Below are 16489 nucleotides of genomic sequence, written 5' to 3' on the forward strand. Positions count from 1 at the left end.
ATTGCTGATATTATATCACTAGATGAATCACAACCTCCTGTTTTAGTCCCACCCACCACCTCAAAATATTCCTGCACCCCTTGCCTATAGCGCACACCTTCTGTCACATCTTCCTTCCACGCATACCAATACTCACTACCTTACTCTTTTTCGCACGCACACACACACACACACACACACACACACACACACCTCTTGCCAATTCTACCCACCACATACACCAACACCTATTGCTGATCCATACCCTACCTAGACTCTCTCCCACATTTATCAACCCGACACTTACATTACGCCACTCCACCTTCTACGCACACCAACACCTTCTACCAACCTACACTTCTACCCGAAGGGTGTACCCCTTCCCACCTGTATCGACCCGCACCTAACCTTCACCATTAACTTAGATACATGTATTTCCCACCTTCACCTTCTCACCTCACCTCATCTCACCACCATCACTCCCTATTAACCCGTGCCACCACCCAAAGCCCTCCATTCTTTATCCACTGACGATGTTGTTCAGAACAACGAAACGTCTGGAGAAGTATCGTAAAAAAAATTCTATCGTTATTAAATGTTATCAAATATACCACTCTTTGGTCTAGAAAGAATACTTTTCGATATTACAATGAGAGTGAATAATCAACGGCTTGTCCACCAACTCGCTGGCATTATAGTCCCTTTTTTCCAGGTGGCATAATGCTGGCATTAAAACACCATTTCGCACGCAAAATTGGCATTACAAGCATAATTGCCGGTCGACAATGGTGCCATGCATGAAGCTGGCTAGGTCCAGTTCCGAAAATCGTGCATCTGAACCCGTCCGGAGACTTGACGTTGCAAATCAACCTTCTCAGTGGATTGTTTCAGACAACATGCTCACTGCTGTTTTTAAACAGTTTTTTCTTCTTCTACGCTTTGGCCTTGATCCAAGACGGCCTTCTTAAATCGACTTTTCCAACTTTCAAACTGGCATTTTAGAGCAGTGTGAGCATTATGTGGCATTATATCTTCATATTATGAGCATTGCCTTTAGCATTATCGCAGCAAATAACTAGCATCACCCGCCCATGCCTACCAAGAACAGAAACATTGGCAAAACTAATTCGTAGTTACCCTTTGGTGTGGCATCATCGATTTAGTTTGGACACCACCCGATTGCTTGACGTGAAAGGTAGCGAGGTACACGGACGTCTCTTACACGTGAAACGAAAAGATTTGGCAGGTAGTCAGCAATAAATTAAGTGACGGTCCCTTTAGTCCTAGTACCCTTCGTAACGCTGGTAACCCTGGTCTACGTCATTGTATCAGGTTCTCTTGTCATTGTACATAGATCCATCTCGACTCGAGCCTAGTATCAGTAGCAGATGCTAGGCTGAAAATGGAGGTAAGAGGCAGCATGCAGTGATCATGGCTGCAACAGACACAGGGACCAGAGAAGAGTACAGCAATGATAGCTGGGAACATCAACAATGACGTCACACAGTGATTGAGTGTTTTTAATAGTAAAGCACTGCAATTAGAATTGGAGGTGGATGGGTGAAGACATGGTGGTGATAACAGCAGTCTCAGCTGCTGGGACACCAAAGGGAGGTGGATGGGTGAAGACATGGTGGTGATAACAGCAGTCTCAGCTGCTGGGACACCAAAGGGAGGTGTTCAACAATTTAAACAAACAAAACATACTCAAATCTCAGACAGCCAGCTGTTTCCACCTTGTTATATCTCATCAGCAGTCAGCCGATGACAGCAAAAAGAGTAATGCAATGTCATTTGTATTTACTAGCATAGAACCGAGAAATTCCCAGCCTATTTCAACGCATTTACCGCCTTCTACTACTAAGTTCTGGTAAGATCTTCAGTCTTGAATTTGGATACAAAAATCAAGTTTGCAAAGATATAGGTTATGCTTCTATGAAATCAATGTGGATTGGCTCAATGCACAGAGGCATGGTGATCTCAATATCGTTAGTCAAGTTTCAGTAAAGGCTAACGCAAGCGTGTCTTGAAATTAATATTCTTATTGCATTCATGGCGGGAATGAGAGGAGCTTCAAAAACTTCCCTGATTGTCTGCCTTGTATTGAAAAGTCGTAGTTTATCAAGTTATTTTCAAAATTTACTAGCTGCAATTCAAAGTAAATAGCATGTGAGTTTCAAGTGTACTTCAAGACATTAGAAACATCACTGCTATGTGTAAATTCATGATGAAGGAAAATGACACGGGCTGATCACAGTAACACAGGCCAACTGGCAATGAAAACACACAGCGCCCATGATGCCTAGGACGAACGCTCCGGTCACAAGAAGACATCAGGCTCCACGACGCTGACCGGAGGGCGGCCAGGCTGCTAATCTGATCCGGCCGAGGCACTGAGCTGCTGGGGGTCGGAGAGCAGACGCTTGCCCCCCCCCCCCCTGCCATCTCTGGACAAGGCCTCATCTCCTGCTTATTGTTTCAAGTACTTGGCATTCCTGGCAAACAAACACAATACAGGTCAAACAGCAGCAGAGTGAACTTCTCATTGTCATGGTACAGTGCACAATGGATGAGCAGAGACCCGGATGAAAGACAGAGACGGAGCACAGCTGCAACACACACACACACGTTTCTAATAGAACTAGGCTAACTTTTCTTGTAGCTCAACAGTTCACTTGTTACTGTAAAATGGTAAAATGGCTAATAATAACGTCAGTACCGTAGGTCAGTGTCATGCAATGTTATCGTATGAGCTGATTGTTTAGTAACTGGTGGTGTTAGTGGACCTTATAGTGTAACTTGTAGTTCCTTGGTCCTTTTATTTTTTATAAATTAATCCTTGGCTCTCCATCCGAGGTCCAATTTAAGCGCAGGTGATATTTTAGTGATTTTAACGAAAGGAGTGTTTTGGCTAAAGTTTTGCCGCGTCAATTGAAATTTAGCAGGTACTACTGTACAGTAGTAGTCATCTTCTTTTTCTTAAAACTCTGAAACTCGGGTCACTAACATATTTCATTGTCAATTGGTCCTGATTCAGAGAATGCTAATTTCTTTACCCGTTAAAAACTATACGTTCTACAGTATTAGGCCAATTATCAGATGTTTTGATTGGCAAGTATTTAGCAACTTAGCTTGAACATAGCAAGATCTGTGGTTCAGTGAACAACAATCCCCCCACCACCCCAAACCCAAACCAACCGACCACAACCCGAAGGTGCAGAGACCACTGATACCCGTATACACACATGTACCCTTTACATACAGGTGATCATTTTTACCATAAATGGATCTTTATACACAAGTGGTCTAAAGGCCGCCGCGGTCACACCCAAACAAGCCACATTGGGCTTGTTATCGCTGGCGCTCAGCTGGCTTGTGTGCTCCCTGTCGACCGGTCACAACAGACATCGAGTGCAAAGCTTGAATGGCTTGTTTCTTTTGCCCGCCAAATTTTGATATCTCGAAACGCACCAACGTTCTCAAGCACACAGGTGATCTTTATAATTTATACATAGGTAATCTTTACACACTGTTGTGAATTCCAGCAGAAATCCAAGAGAGCTCGATACCGGGAAGGTAGAGCCGTGACACACTACAGTCCATTCATCGGAAACTGGCCCGCTGGCTTTTTAAATCGGATTTGGGCCGAATTGAGGATTAAAAACCCACTTTAAATCTCAAAAATTTGGGTTTTGGATCTGCTTCTCCATACATTTTGCCATGGCATACCTGTCCTAATTTGGTAAAACCTGGCTGAATTTCAATTTCCCTGTTCTTGGACTTTTCTGGCCTCAAATGTGGCAAGGAGTAATTGCACGGGTCACACAATGCAGGATGTACTGTTGTTTTCACGATATCTACAGCTATGTGAGAGAGACACCAAAAAGTTAGGGTGCCAGTTTCCAATGAATGGACTGTAGTCAGGACAACAGATGGCTTGATCAGTCAAAACTTAAAGTTTCATGCCATCTCAGGCACTCATCAGGTGATCTTTATAAATACATCAAGGTGGTCATTATACATAGGTGGCCTTTATTCGAACGGGGTCTTTATTCGAAGGGGGTCTTTATTCGAAGGGGTCTTTATTCGAAGGGGGTCTTTATTCGAAGGGGGTCTTTATTCGAAGGGGGTCTTTATTCGAAGGGGGTCTTTATTCGAAGGGGGTCTTTATTCGAAGGGGGTCTTTATTCGAAGGGGGTCTTTATTCGAAGGGGGTCTTTATTCGAAGGGGGTCTTAATTTGAAACACAGGTGATATTTTTATACATAGGTGCTATTTATACACAGGTGTGCTGAAACCATGGTAACATGATCTGATGCCTGAACCTTCTTCCACTGCAGATCACTAAACTATCCCTGCCACTCCCCCCCCCCCCCCCCCACTCCGCCCCCCCCCCCCCCCCCCGCCACACACACACACACGCGCGCACACACACACACACACACACACCCACACACACACATGCACACACATGCACACACATGTACACACACACACACACACACACTCCGCCTGCAACTCACTTGATTGCCCTGAAAAGACGGCGCCGACTATGCTTGGCATTATTAGCCAGCAGGTTAAACAGCTCTTGGACGGTTGTGCTCGGACGTTGCATCAGATACAACAGGATGCAGAAGAGGTTGTTCTCTCCTTTGCCTGGGCCTCGGATGTTACCTTTATTCATTTTGTGAAACGACTTCAGCACGTTGGGGTAGTAGTTCGTCAAGTCTGGAGCCACTAGCTGCACAGCCGCCTTACCGCAGTTTGCTACAACATCACCAGAAGAAAGGGCAGAAAAGAACAATGGCACTGTTTTTTAGCTGCTGACTTTTCATACTTCTAGCCTGATGTTTATCTCCCTCACTTCTTTGCCCATAGAATTGCTGTCTTAGTTATTTTTGCTTTACTCCATGTAAGAGACCATGAAGAGAAGGGAACGAAAACGTTTGTTTCTAAAATTCCCTAGTGTTCATTTGGACGGTGTGGATTGTGTGCATGCATGTGCTACACTGAAGAACAACCAGCTTCATTTAAGAACAATGAGCTTCATTTAACACGAAAGCGTGGTAGCGACCTTGGTGATAATCATATAAGAAAGTTAGTTGCTCCCACACTGAAACAGTCAACCGTGAGTCAGTCACGGGTCAAGTCAGGTCGACGGGAATAGCGCTGCAGTGTGGGAGCAACCAACTTCTATACAGCTTCATTTAACGTAAACATAATTAACCCTTTACCGGCAAGTGTATTTTGTATATGAAATCCATAAGATTGAGAAGGATGCCAATAACTCACAACGAGGCCACATGTTGTATGTGCAAGTTATGCTTTCTTGGAAGTCTGGTACTACTTCTTGACCATGTAAAACATTATTTTCACATACCACACACATACACTGCTAAATTGTCACCTATCCGTCTAAACAGGGAAATTGTACATAATGCAAATCGTCAGATTCCGACATTAATATGATACTGCCAAAACAAGTCGACTTCGGAGCGGAAACGAACGCCATAGCCATCACAGACTTCAGTGGCCGTTCCTCGCTCACAATTGAGAGCAGCATCACCCCAAAATCGCTGTCCGATGGCTCCGTAAGGTCGCGCTTAAGTCGCGCTGCGCTGCCGTCACTCAGGTAGGTAGAAAGTCGATGGCCTAAATTTCCGTCTCTGGGAGACTGTCGACACGGGGATCACTCTCCATGGCTTCCCCATCATAAGCACCATCAGATTCTTCCAGGTGCATCACCCGATATTTGCGTAAGAATTTACTTGGCGTGAGCTCCACTCCGCAATTTGAAATTCGCTTGCATCGGTGGCTCAGTGGAACGAAGTATTTATCTATCTGTCGTGGGTCCTAGAGTGAAGGTCTGCTAAGTCCTCGTCGGAGAAGTCATCTGAGGATGAAAGGAACTCACTACGAAAGAGGAAATGCACCTGACGACGTTTTGACGGAGGCAGACGGCATTGTCGGTGCGCGTGTATTTCTGTAAGTTTTCGATCGCGCAGTTCTCAATGAAATCAAATGGGACACGCGTAGATTCTCTTCAGCTATGGATAGTGTACAGAACTATCACATGTCACATGTTGCACGTTGATACTATTAGTGTATTGTAGTTACGATTTGTGTACAGAACTGTCACATGCTGCAAGGGCAGTATTGTTAAGACCTGCTAGGTCGCTTGCAATATTGGTGCGGTGCGTATTACTGCTATGCATTTCGCGAGTGTAATATTTATTTGTTAGTCTGTTAGATCTGTTACATCACGAGTGCATATCTGTTACGTCTACGTCGACACATTTTACGATACAGTAATTGCTATGCGTGTTCGTACCGCGACATGTTCACGAGCGGAATATCTTGTGAATCGTGCTAATGTATTAAAAGTAGAATTGTTGACACACTAATTTGGTTGCAATGTACATGTACTTACTAGTACTTGATCCGTTGCATTATCGCCATCCGCGGCAACTCCGCTACGATCTACTTGGCGAAACTTACTCTCGCTGACAGGGTGTGCTGTCACCCTGTCGCTGGGTGCAAGCACCCCTTGACAGACACTGTTTTCCAATTCTTTAGTCTTTCACTTCAGCAGATTGCTAGTTTCTGTTTTTTTCTGCATTCAAAATATTATTGCTTTTCTTTTTGTTGCACCTGCACTCCGCGCTGCACGTGCACGCGGACTTTGGCAGTCGCCATAATTAGTATCTCTATGGCTACGATGATTCATGCATTTTCTGTACGCTGCATTTTCTCTCTATGCCACGTCGTTGTGTACATGCATGCGGCGCAAGCCAATGCACGCACGCGGGCACGTTTCGCTGAGGACAGCGATTTGAGAGAGAGAGTTTGTCAAGTTTTGAGAGAATGGTGGTTAGCTTCTTGCCCAGATCAGTGACAGTTGTGGTTGTTGTTTGCCTTTGCGTTTTCCGGGTTTCATTCTCTGCATTTTTAGTTGTGTTCCATGTCTGCATGTTGTTTTCCGAGTGTCAGTTCACTACACCAGAGTTCGAACAATTAGAATTTAATACAGTCTTCACCGAAAGGGAAAGAGTCCTAAACAGATAGGATCATACCTAGGCTGTGTGAGGGCCACGGGAAATCCCCGTGGGCTGATGCTTCCTGTCATACCAGGTATGGTTTTAGCATGCATGTCATATGCGTCGTTTACGACTCATTCAAGTATGGTGCTGCCGGTAAAGGGTTAAATGATTGCGAAGGTGAGCTTAGCCGTTCCCCAGTCATGATCGGCAGAGGTAGAACACCAGTTCACACAACAAGTTGACAACAACCTGCATCAAGCAGTGAAGTCGACTTGGTTACGTATGCCCGTTGCAGCTGATGCTGCACTTGATGGGTTGCCAAGGCAAGCCGTGGCAATAAAAACAATAAAATACTCAGGAGTCAGTACCACTCTTAGGGGACATGACTTCAATAGGAACACTGGTTAAAAAACAATGTACAAGGACATCACCTCCTCATCAAAGTCTACACATACACGTGCATACAGTGACAAGAGGGTATTGCAAAACAATTCAAGCAGCTCAGGGGAACTCACTGGCTCTGAAAATAATTTCATCTGGTTGAACCACAGCATTATTTGGATGTCACTGTGAATGTTCAAATACAAAGGAAATTTAGGCCACCAGCCTCACGCTCATTTTCTCCGAAAATCGCCTGGAACGAACAGCTCCTACAGTCCATTCAGAAAAAAATGAACTTCTAGCTTTTGGCCATAAATGGGTCAAACGTTGAGTTTTTTTAGAATTTTTTTCTGCAATCCCATATGGAATCCTCTTCCAATTATGTTTCTGAAGTTTTTTTGTCCAAAAAGCAAGCCATAGCAAGAATAGGATTTCGGCCAGGTTTTGCCCCAAAAGCACTGAATTGGGAAAAACCATCAAAATCCAGGCCGTTTGACCCCGCCTGCAACAGTGCATTCTGCGGTTCGAACCCCAGTTCAGGCACCCTTTTTGGACCCTTTTTCAAATTTCAAAGTTCGCAGCACTGCACTGTGTACGATGAAATCACGAAAAATCGCCAAATACGGGAGCTCGCCAGAGCCAGGACCCATTTTTTTATGAATGGACTGTACACTCCCAGAGAATAAGGTTGACCCAAGAACTACTTCAAACTACGTTTACTCATAATTCGCTACATACACATGGCTAAAACTCTGCCGTGTCCTTGCTGGAGAAAATATATTCACCACCCGGCATTATTGAAATACACATGAATCACGGTGTCCAAAAGCAACCAACCTCTCTCGTCGCCTTCCTCCTCTCCACCGATGAACGGTTCAATCGAGCTAACAAACGCATGCCAGTCGGCAATCTGATCGAGTGTCTTTCCACTGCAGTGCAGAGTGGTATACAGAACAAAACAGCACGAAAAAAGAAAATAGAAACAGGTCCACGTTCTAGGTAGGGCCGTAACAGAAGAGCCTCCCTCGGTGGACAGTAGAGCCTCCCTCAGTGGACATGAGAGCCTCCCTCAGTGGACAGGAGAGCCCCTCCCTCCAATGGACACGGTACAGCGCGCAACCCCCCCCCCCCCCCCGTGGATAGTAGAGTGCCTGCCCCCCCCCCCCCCCCCCCCCCCCGTGGACAGTAAAGCCTTAAAATGCGACGCAGCATTATGTGATGAAAAGACACCCTCACTAAATGTGCAGACAGTGTGTTGTCAGTGTTTCCATTACCCTGAACGCTTCGTTAATGAAAGCGGCTGATTGGTCAGCTCCAAAGCAACGTATTTGACCTATTTTTTATAAACCTGCGAGGATAGCCTTCACTAACCCAATGGCACCAAGTGACATGAATTCAGCGTCGTGAACACCGCTTCCACCGGCGCTGTGATGACCGCTTCCACGAGCACCGTGACCACCGCTTCTACTGTCCACACTGGCACAGGCTTCTGCTGCAAGGCAACAGACGGCGTGCCATTGGAGTGGCCAAGAGACATGCACACGCACGCACACACACACACACACACACACACGCACACACACACACACATGCAGATCCAGCGAATACATGTACACACACACACACACACACACGTGGGCACGCACACACGGTTTGTTGCAGAAGTTTATTGTCGCCACTGAAACAAACATGGTTCATTTCATACTCGGACGGACCCCTCACTCCTCCAAAATGAACAAAGTTTGTTGGCCAAGTTACGATTTTCGACCCACCGGTTCCACGGACGATGTTCGCTTCAGGGCGACAAAATATGACAGCGACCCCATAGCAATTCTATGACGTATCGGCTGTGTTTACAGCCATTTCCACTAAGAAATAGGCCCTGAGGGCATTTATGAGAAAACCTTTTTCCCGACAAAGATCTAGCTAGTCATTAGTCCTATTCAAAGTGGTGGCGCTGGAAAAGTGACTGTCTGCCATTAATTATTGTGCTAAATTGGTCAAATGTGTATCTAAAATACACTATGAACACCCAGTCAGGTACATACCTGTAGTCGCTGCTGCTGATGAAGGTGCTACTGGTGATGCTGCTGCTGAAAGTGCTACTGCAGCAAGGACTGCTGCTGCTGCTACCAGTGCTGCTGCTATTGGAGATGCTACTGATGCTACTGAGGCTGCTGCTGCTGCTAACAGTGATGCTACTAGTAATGCCACAGCCGGTGATGCTATTAGTGACGCTACCACTGAGCCTGAAGCTGCTGAGGTGGCTACTGGCTGTGATGCTGCTACTGAGCCTGCCGCTGCTGAGGTGGCTTCTGGCTGTGATGCTGCTACTGAGCCTGAAGCTGCTGAGGTGGCTACTGGCTGTGATGCTGCTACTGAGCCTGTCACTGCTGAGGTGGCTACTGGCTGTGATGCTGCTACTGAATCTGCCACTGCTGAGGTGGCTACTGGCTGTGATGCTACTGGGCAGAGTGTTCCTTCTGATGCTGGTAAATGAGGATTGCCAGAAGAGGGATTTTCTGATCGAACAAAGGTGTAGAAAAATGGGTTACGGCATCAGGGTATCCGTCCCAGGATCCAACTGCAGTTACCCCAGCTCCCAGTGAAGGTAATACTTGCTACTAGTATGGGTGGCCAAATCAGATTGAATCTGATATAAGCTTCAATAGAACCATCAGGAGCACAGCAGCCCCCCCCCTTTTAGGGGGTGGGGGAGGGAAGGAGGGGGGGGGGGGGGGGTGCATGGCTGCATAATATGAGCCCCAGCCAGCAGAAACCTGAACATGTGTAATTTTTTCAAAAATTATTTTTTCCCTCGAAATTGTTTCTACACTATTAATCATTCAAGTTATCAAGTTTGGTGACAATCTGATAAGCGAAAGCATGGAAAATAGAGTTTGAAGTCAGAGAGGTCAAGATTCGGTACAGTTGGCGCAGCATCCATGCCTAGTGACTCCATGCAAGTTGATCCTACAGTTTCTGATTGTGATGTGGAACAGGTACATGTAAGTAAATAGAATGCAAGTCAGGCTTGCCCTCTTGGTACTGCAGCCTGTGCAGGCATGAGTAATTCAGAAGTCACAGTGACGATATTCCGTATACATCACTACCTTCTTTACAACACCAGAGTGCAAAACGATGATTGGTGGCTGGCCTTCCAAATTGTGTTCAGGGACCTCTGCGCTGGCAGTTTGGGCGTTGTCCCAAAGCTTGCCATACTGATAGATGTACTGATCAATACTACTGACATCCACTCGCTTGTACACTTTCACTCAGACCATGATTTCAGCATAATTGTATTTCAATGATATGAGCGAATGCTGGCGTTTTGTAGCACGTGAACATGTTGCCCCAAAGCGTTCAGCCGGTTTGAGTTTTTAGGGATCCCCTTTCTCAACACAGGCAGCAGCCAGCTTGGTGTCGTCTGGCAAGGAAGAGTACTGAGAATACTACGCTCTGTTTTGCGCCGTGAGAAGCCCTCCATCAGTGTCTGCAACATCATTGTTGTCGATATAGAAATACGGATCGCTCAGCGGGTCGACATTCAGCTTCTCCTCGCAGTCGCTATTTCTTCAGCACTGACTATCGTCGCCACCAGTATCCAGTGTCGATTTTATGAGGGCTCTTCGTTGCTATGCATATGACACTCGCCACTGCTGGACAAACTCAGCGAGATCGACAACAAAGAAATAATTCCGATCGCGAACTAACTTTCAGCGCTGCTTCGTACAGGCAGTCTCACGCTGACAACTCTGGACCTAAGTCTTTGTCGCGACACCTGTCGCCATCGCTGTGTCTAAACTCAACCTCCGTGTGACGAGCTCTCTCCTAGCGCTAAAATCAATTGACCAGAGACATTTGAAGACACTTGAAACTCCTTTGACAACAAAGACACCCACTCGATCGAAAAGAATCTTCAAAAGCCAGCTCACTGCGCGTCCCAAACTTTGACGTCACGTTTTGATGATTGATATCAAGTACACAAGTGCTGGTTTTCGCTGGCCGGGGCTCATATGTGTAGGATGGCTGGTGCATGTCATTCATAGTCATTATGTGCATGCTGAACCTAGGTCAAACTTATTAGGGGGGGGGGGGGGGGGGGGGGGCACGCACCCACTGTGCCCCAGTGCGTGCTACGTGCCTGACCATTGATTACACAAGAGTTAATCTAGCCAGAAGCATGGTGAACAGGTATGTATACCTCAAATAGAAAGTAGAATTATAGACCCTGAATTCAACAAAGGTGGCAGGTACAACAACACAACTCCAAGTAGCCGACCCCCCCCCCCCCCCCACAAACACAGACAGACAGACACAAAGCTGGATGTAGTCGAACCTTAAATGCAGGTGTAGCATATGCATACACACACACGTAGGCATGCAAACACGGTACCAGAGTACCAGATCTGTTTGTATTGTGCATCCAACTAACCTGAAGGAAGAGAGGCCGATCTCGGGTCAAACAGCTTTCCACATGCATCCTGCAGGTATTGCAAGAGACCAAGTACACGCAAGCACATGCCCACGCCCACACGCACACACACTCACGCATACACACACACACACACACACACATGCGCGCACACGCCCACCCGCACGCGCACGCACACACACACACATACATGTAAATCCACACGAGCAAAAGCACACATGCATGCAAACACGCACACGCACAAGCCATAATCGCTGAAGTCAGAGTAGGCTCAAAATGGTTATCTCCTCATTAACATGACGGGAATACGTGGCAAGTTTTATGAAAATAGAGACATGGTGCAACTTTGTGTGTGAAGAATTCTCGTCCTGAACAGAGATAAACAGAATTACAACAAGGCCTGGTGGAACTTGTCTCATGGTTCGTGCCCCCCCCCCCCCCCCCCCACAAAAACATATGAACTAAAGCTAGCGACAGGTGCTACTAACGTAACGTCTTTTGCATAGCTGCGGGAATTCAATCAGGTCAAGTTTCTCACCTGGTCAAGGCCCAGCCAGAACATGGCCTGCTCACGGATCATCTGTATATCCGGATTTGAACGTGTACACAGTGGGTAGTCTTCAGCCACTAGGGTGGAAGCGTCCAAGGCGTGCGCACAGCTTGGCGCGCGGCACGTAGATAAGCCATGCTGTAAACACTCCTCGCCCGATGTTTCTCCGCAGGGGCATGGCAGGGTGCTGATCACTTCGACCTGCAGGCCCCACTTCCGTACCACTGTGAGCACGATTGCCCGGACTTCATCCAGCGTAGACTTTCCGCTACCGCCGTGTCGGCCCTTGCACTCGACGTACACTTGTAAGCCGTAGCGTGTATAGTGCAGGTGCAGCCACGGCCAATCTCTGTTCCAGCGAAGGCGAACGCTGCACCGTGACAGTGTGGCAGACGAGCGCTTGTGTGACTTAAGCAGCACCTCCACCACGCATTGCCAATACAGGAACACGGGAAAGCGCATCAACTCATCGCAGTTTGTGTGCTTCAAGGACACGAAGACACAGGAACAAGGCGTCTGCGGGACCGTGCCCATGTCCTGGACGACTGCAGGTACAATAAACTCGTGCTCAGCAGACCTCTCATCCTGCACAATTACCAGGACTGAGAGCCATTCTAAGATTTCAAAAATGAGCTTGAACCCATCACTGCTTGCTCTGACTGCTTGCCACGCCTTTGCATGGTCGCAGTAAGACTGACCCTCGAACATCTTGTTGAGAGCTTTGCGTGCCAGGGACTCCGTCATGAACCCAGAACGATAGCGCTGCACTTCGTTCTTTGTGATGTACCGTTCAGGCTTCATGTAGACAAAGGCATTGACACAGTCCAGGATGAACTGGGGCTCCAGGATGACCGTGTCTTTCAGCTTGAAAGTTGGGAAGTACGCCAGGTGGCCTGCTTCGTGGCAGTACTTCAGCAGCAGCTGTACTTGCCGGTCACTGTAGTCATGTGGAACAGCCTTGACTTGCTTTGCTATGAACTTTGCCTCCTTGAAGGAAATCCAAGGCCACGAGACCTCCTGCTTGAGCGTGTGTATGGATATGCAGAATCGGAGCCATGGAACAGGGATGTTACGTTGGCTCTTCTGGCAGCGGTCGACGATGGCCTCTCTCAATCGCTGTAGCTCATCTGCTTGCGCTGCACTTCCAGTGGATCTGGTGTTGTCAATTTTAAAATGCGAAGTTTCGTTCCAGACAAGGTTCTGGTACGGGGTACCTTTTATCTTCTCTTGAAGTAGCTTACAAGGATCAGGCAAATCGGTTTTGTTCCACCTGTCACTCTGACACCCCACTACAAACACATCATCTGCAGCACTCTGGTCTGTGCTGCTGTCAGCTTTTGTATTCAGCAGCAGCATGTCGAGCCAGCCGAGCAGCTGGTCTAGGCGAGTCGCGTTGGCCGGTAGAGTGGCCCGCTCGATACATTCTTCCCGGCTGACCTGAAATTCGTCAAGCTTGGGAAGGGTCTCTAGAAGATCCAGAGAAGAGTTGTATGTGGCAACGAAGGTTGTGTTTTTGGCCATGAAGAGGGGCTGCACGGATTGGTAGACTTGCTGCCCTCCAAGGTCGCGGAATGTGATGACAGTATAGTCGGGCGTGTTGGCCCGGTCAGAGATGTACTTTACCCGGTCTGCGTTGAGAAATCCTGTGATGGTCTTGTGGATTTCCTCGCGCATTGCTGGTTTGTCGCTGCTGCTGCTGCTGCTGCTACTGCTGTCCTCCATAGGTCCTGCATGGGTCCCAGCCACAGGATCCTCTCCTGCAGTGGCTCTCTCTCTGTCATCTTGTGTTGTCTCTTTGTCTTGGGGATGATTCGAAGTGGATGGTTTGCACATCATGGTGATGACGTAGAGTCGACTCAGAGCATCTGGCATGTCTGGGCATTCGATGAATCGACAGTCATCAGAGATGTTTGTAGTTGTGTAGGACGTGCGCATTCCGGGCGTGCTGAGTTCATTCTCATTGTGCATCTTCTCAAGCAACGCCTTCAGCAAGCTGGTCTTTCCAACGCGTGCCGCACCAAGTATTGCCACGTGCAGGAAATGTATGACGGTCGTACCGCCCAACCGGGCTGCCTCCTGCTCTGCTGCTTCGAGCTCACTGATACTTGGCAGAACAGCAGTATCTCCTGGGCACAACGATAAGCACAGCACACATCAAAAAATGTTGTAACTGCAGGTGACATTTACAGTTTGTTGTTTCTTTTGTATTACTAACAAGAAATCATACAGTACAGGCAACAGGAATGCAAAACAAGTGAGTCTCACTTGTTTTGCATTCCTGGGTTCGCAGCCAACCAAGCACACAAAATTCCAAACTTTTTCCAAACATTTTCCAAACCAATTTCAAGAATTTCCAAACCCACTCGTGCAGGAAAAATAAATTATAAATCTCTTCTGCACGACTGTCTTCTCCACTACGAGTACAACCAGGGAGTAGTAAAATCCTCCCTGGTACTACCATCAACAAATTCACCAAGATGCATTGCGATGATATCGCCTTCAGCAGCTAGAGCCCCTGAAAATAGCAGGGGAATTCATACGACGAGAGTTCCCTCCGTAAGTTCAAATCCGCCTCCAGAGGTGGTTCCAATGAAACATTTACATAGCAGGTGTCCATCTCAGCGCAAAAGACGGCTTCATCCTCGCCAGCAAACTCATCTGAGTGCGAAAGGACCTCGCCATCCTGCTGTCCCGACTTCAAAGAATCAAAGTGGAGCGCGAGCGCCAGTAACAAAAAAAAACGGCCAAATAAAAGTCATCACCGGCCGCGCTTGAGCTGCACTGAAATGACTGTACGAGACTCGTACATGCAGTGAACACCACGCATCGCCAGCGCGTCTTCTATCGCGGCACTCAAAACCGCCACTTGCATGCAGTACTGCCAGCATGCAGTGCAGCACATCTGCGGCCAAAAAATCGAAATTCAAAACTTTTTCCAAACTTTTTCAAAAGGAGCGCCTTTTCAAAACTTTTTCCAGACCTGGAAAATTGAATTATAAAATCCAAACTTTTTCCAGACTTCCAAACTTCGCTGCGAACCCTGTGAGAGTGCATCCTCACTGCATGCACTCATATTATGAGAAAGCCCGCTTGACTCGCAATGTTACGGTGTGTCTGAAAGTCATTGCTTCTCGCACAATAACCACTCCATCACCAGAATATTGGCAGACAGGAGACACCTGTTATGGTGTTGCTGCAGTTGAGGCACTGGGTTTTAGAGTCCAGGGGCGTCACACATGGTACCACCAGTACCACCATGCTTGTACCACTTTTCGCACCGGATGCTGCGCCCAATTCATCCAAAAAACAAGCAATGAAAGAGCACTAAAATGTGCCCTGTTCACCCAATAATCACTATTTTCCAGTGTTGCAAAGAATAGCAAAATCACCAACGAATATTCTAACAAATATGCACAGTACGAACGAATATTCTACTTTTCTACCCATACAGACGAGCCCATTTCAGCACACTATGCTTCCTTGTTTATTTGAGCCAGCGCGTGCTAACACATGACCACAGCTTTTGTGGAAAAAGTCGAGAAAATCGCGATTTGAATTCCGCGACAAAAAAATGCAAAGTTCTCCTCGGTAGACTGGACTGTTCTGGATGTAACTCTTTGTTGCAAGTACATGAAAATTTATTCGTTTCAGTTTGGAGTCTCCTAAAATGGATCGTCAACGATGTATCGAAGGAAGAGCCTAATATACTTCGGAGCGGAAGAAGACGACATCCTCGCGTTCCATGCGCAGGATGAACTATTTTGTGGACTTGCGTCGGAAACAGAAGTCTCAAGTCTCTCAAACTCTCCCACGTGGAGCTAGCTTTACGATCCGACATCACGAATTTCTACTGACTCGAAACTAAGCAAAGCGGACTCATACGATTCGAAACTAACCAGGAACTGCTACAAACTACGAAGAAGAACATAAGTATTTCTTGCGAAGGTGCAAGCTACAAACGGCACGTAAGTCAAACTGGGCAGCAGCAGCGGCAAGCGACAATATGTTGACGGTGTCGTTTGTTGCTCAATTGCAGTGACTGTTGCACATTCTACGATGCAAGAACGCAGCGAGCGTGCTGCGATGAGCGAATTAAGCCACTGT

At 47.1% G+C, this 16489-nt stretch overlaps 1 protein-coding gene across 1 annotated transcript in view; it reads right to left on the reverse strand.

The window, feature by feature from the left end:
• Positions 1-1850: 1850 nt before the first annotated feature.
• The window catches only part of LOC135818042 (uncharacterized), a 167121-nt gene continuing 152482 nt past the window's right edge, over positions 1851-16489 (reverse strand). The window contains exons 8-14 of the mRNA XM_065331364.1: positions 12374-14511; positions 11836-11884; positions 9449-9922; positions 8772-8892; positions 8238-8329; positions 4503-4746; positions 1851-2474 (exon numbers count right to left, since the gene is read on the reverse strand). Of these exons, the coding sequence (XP_065187436.1) occupies positions 2450-2474; positions 4503-4746; positions 8238-8329; positions 8772-8892; positions 9449-9922; positions 11836-11884; positions 12374-14511 (3143 nt within the window). The 3' untranslated portion in view covers positions 1851-2449. The remainder of the gene's footprint in view (positions 2475-4502; positions 4747-8237; positions 8330-8771; positions 8893-9448; positions 9923-11835; positions 11885-12373; positions 14512-16489) is intronic.

The sequence above is a fragment of the Sycon ciliatum genome, chromosome 5 (assembly GCF_964019385.1).
Source record: "Sycon ciliatum chromosome 5, ocSycCili1.1, whole genome shotgun sequence".
Taxonomy (NCBI): domain Eukaryota; kingdom Metazoa; phylum Porifera; class Calcarea; order Leucosolenida; family Sycettidae; genus Sycon; species Sycon ciliatum.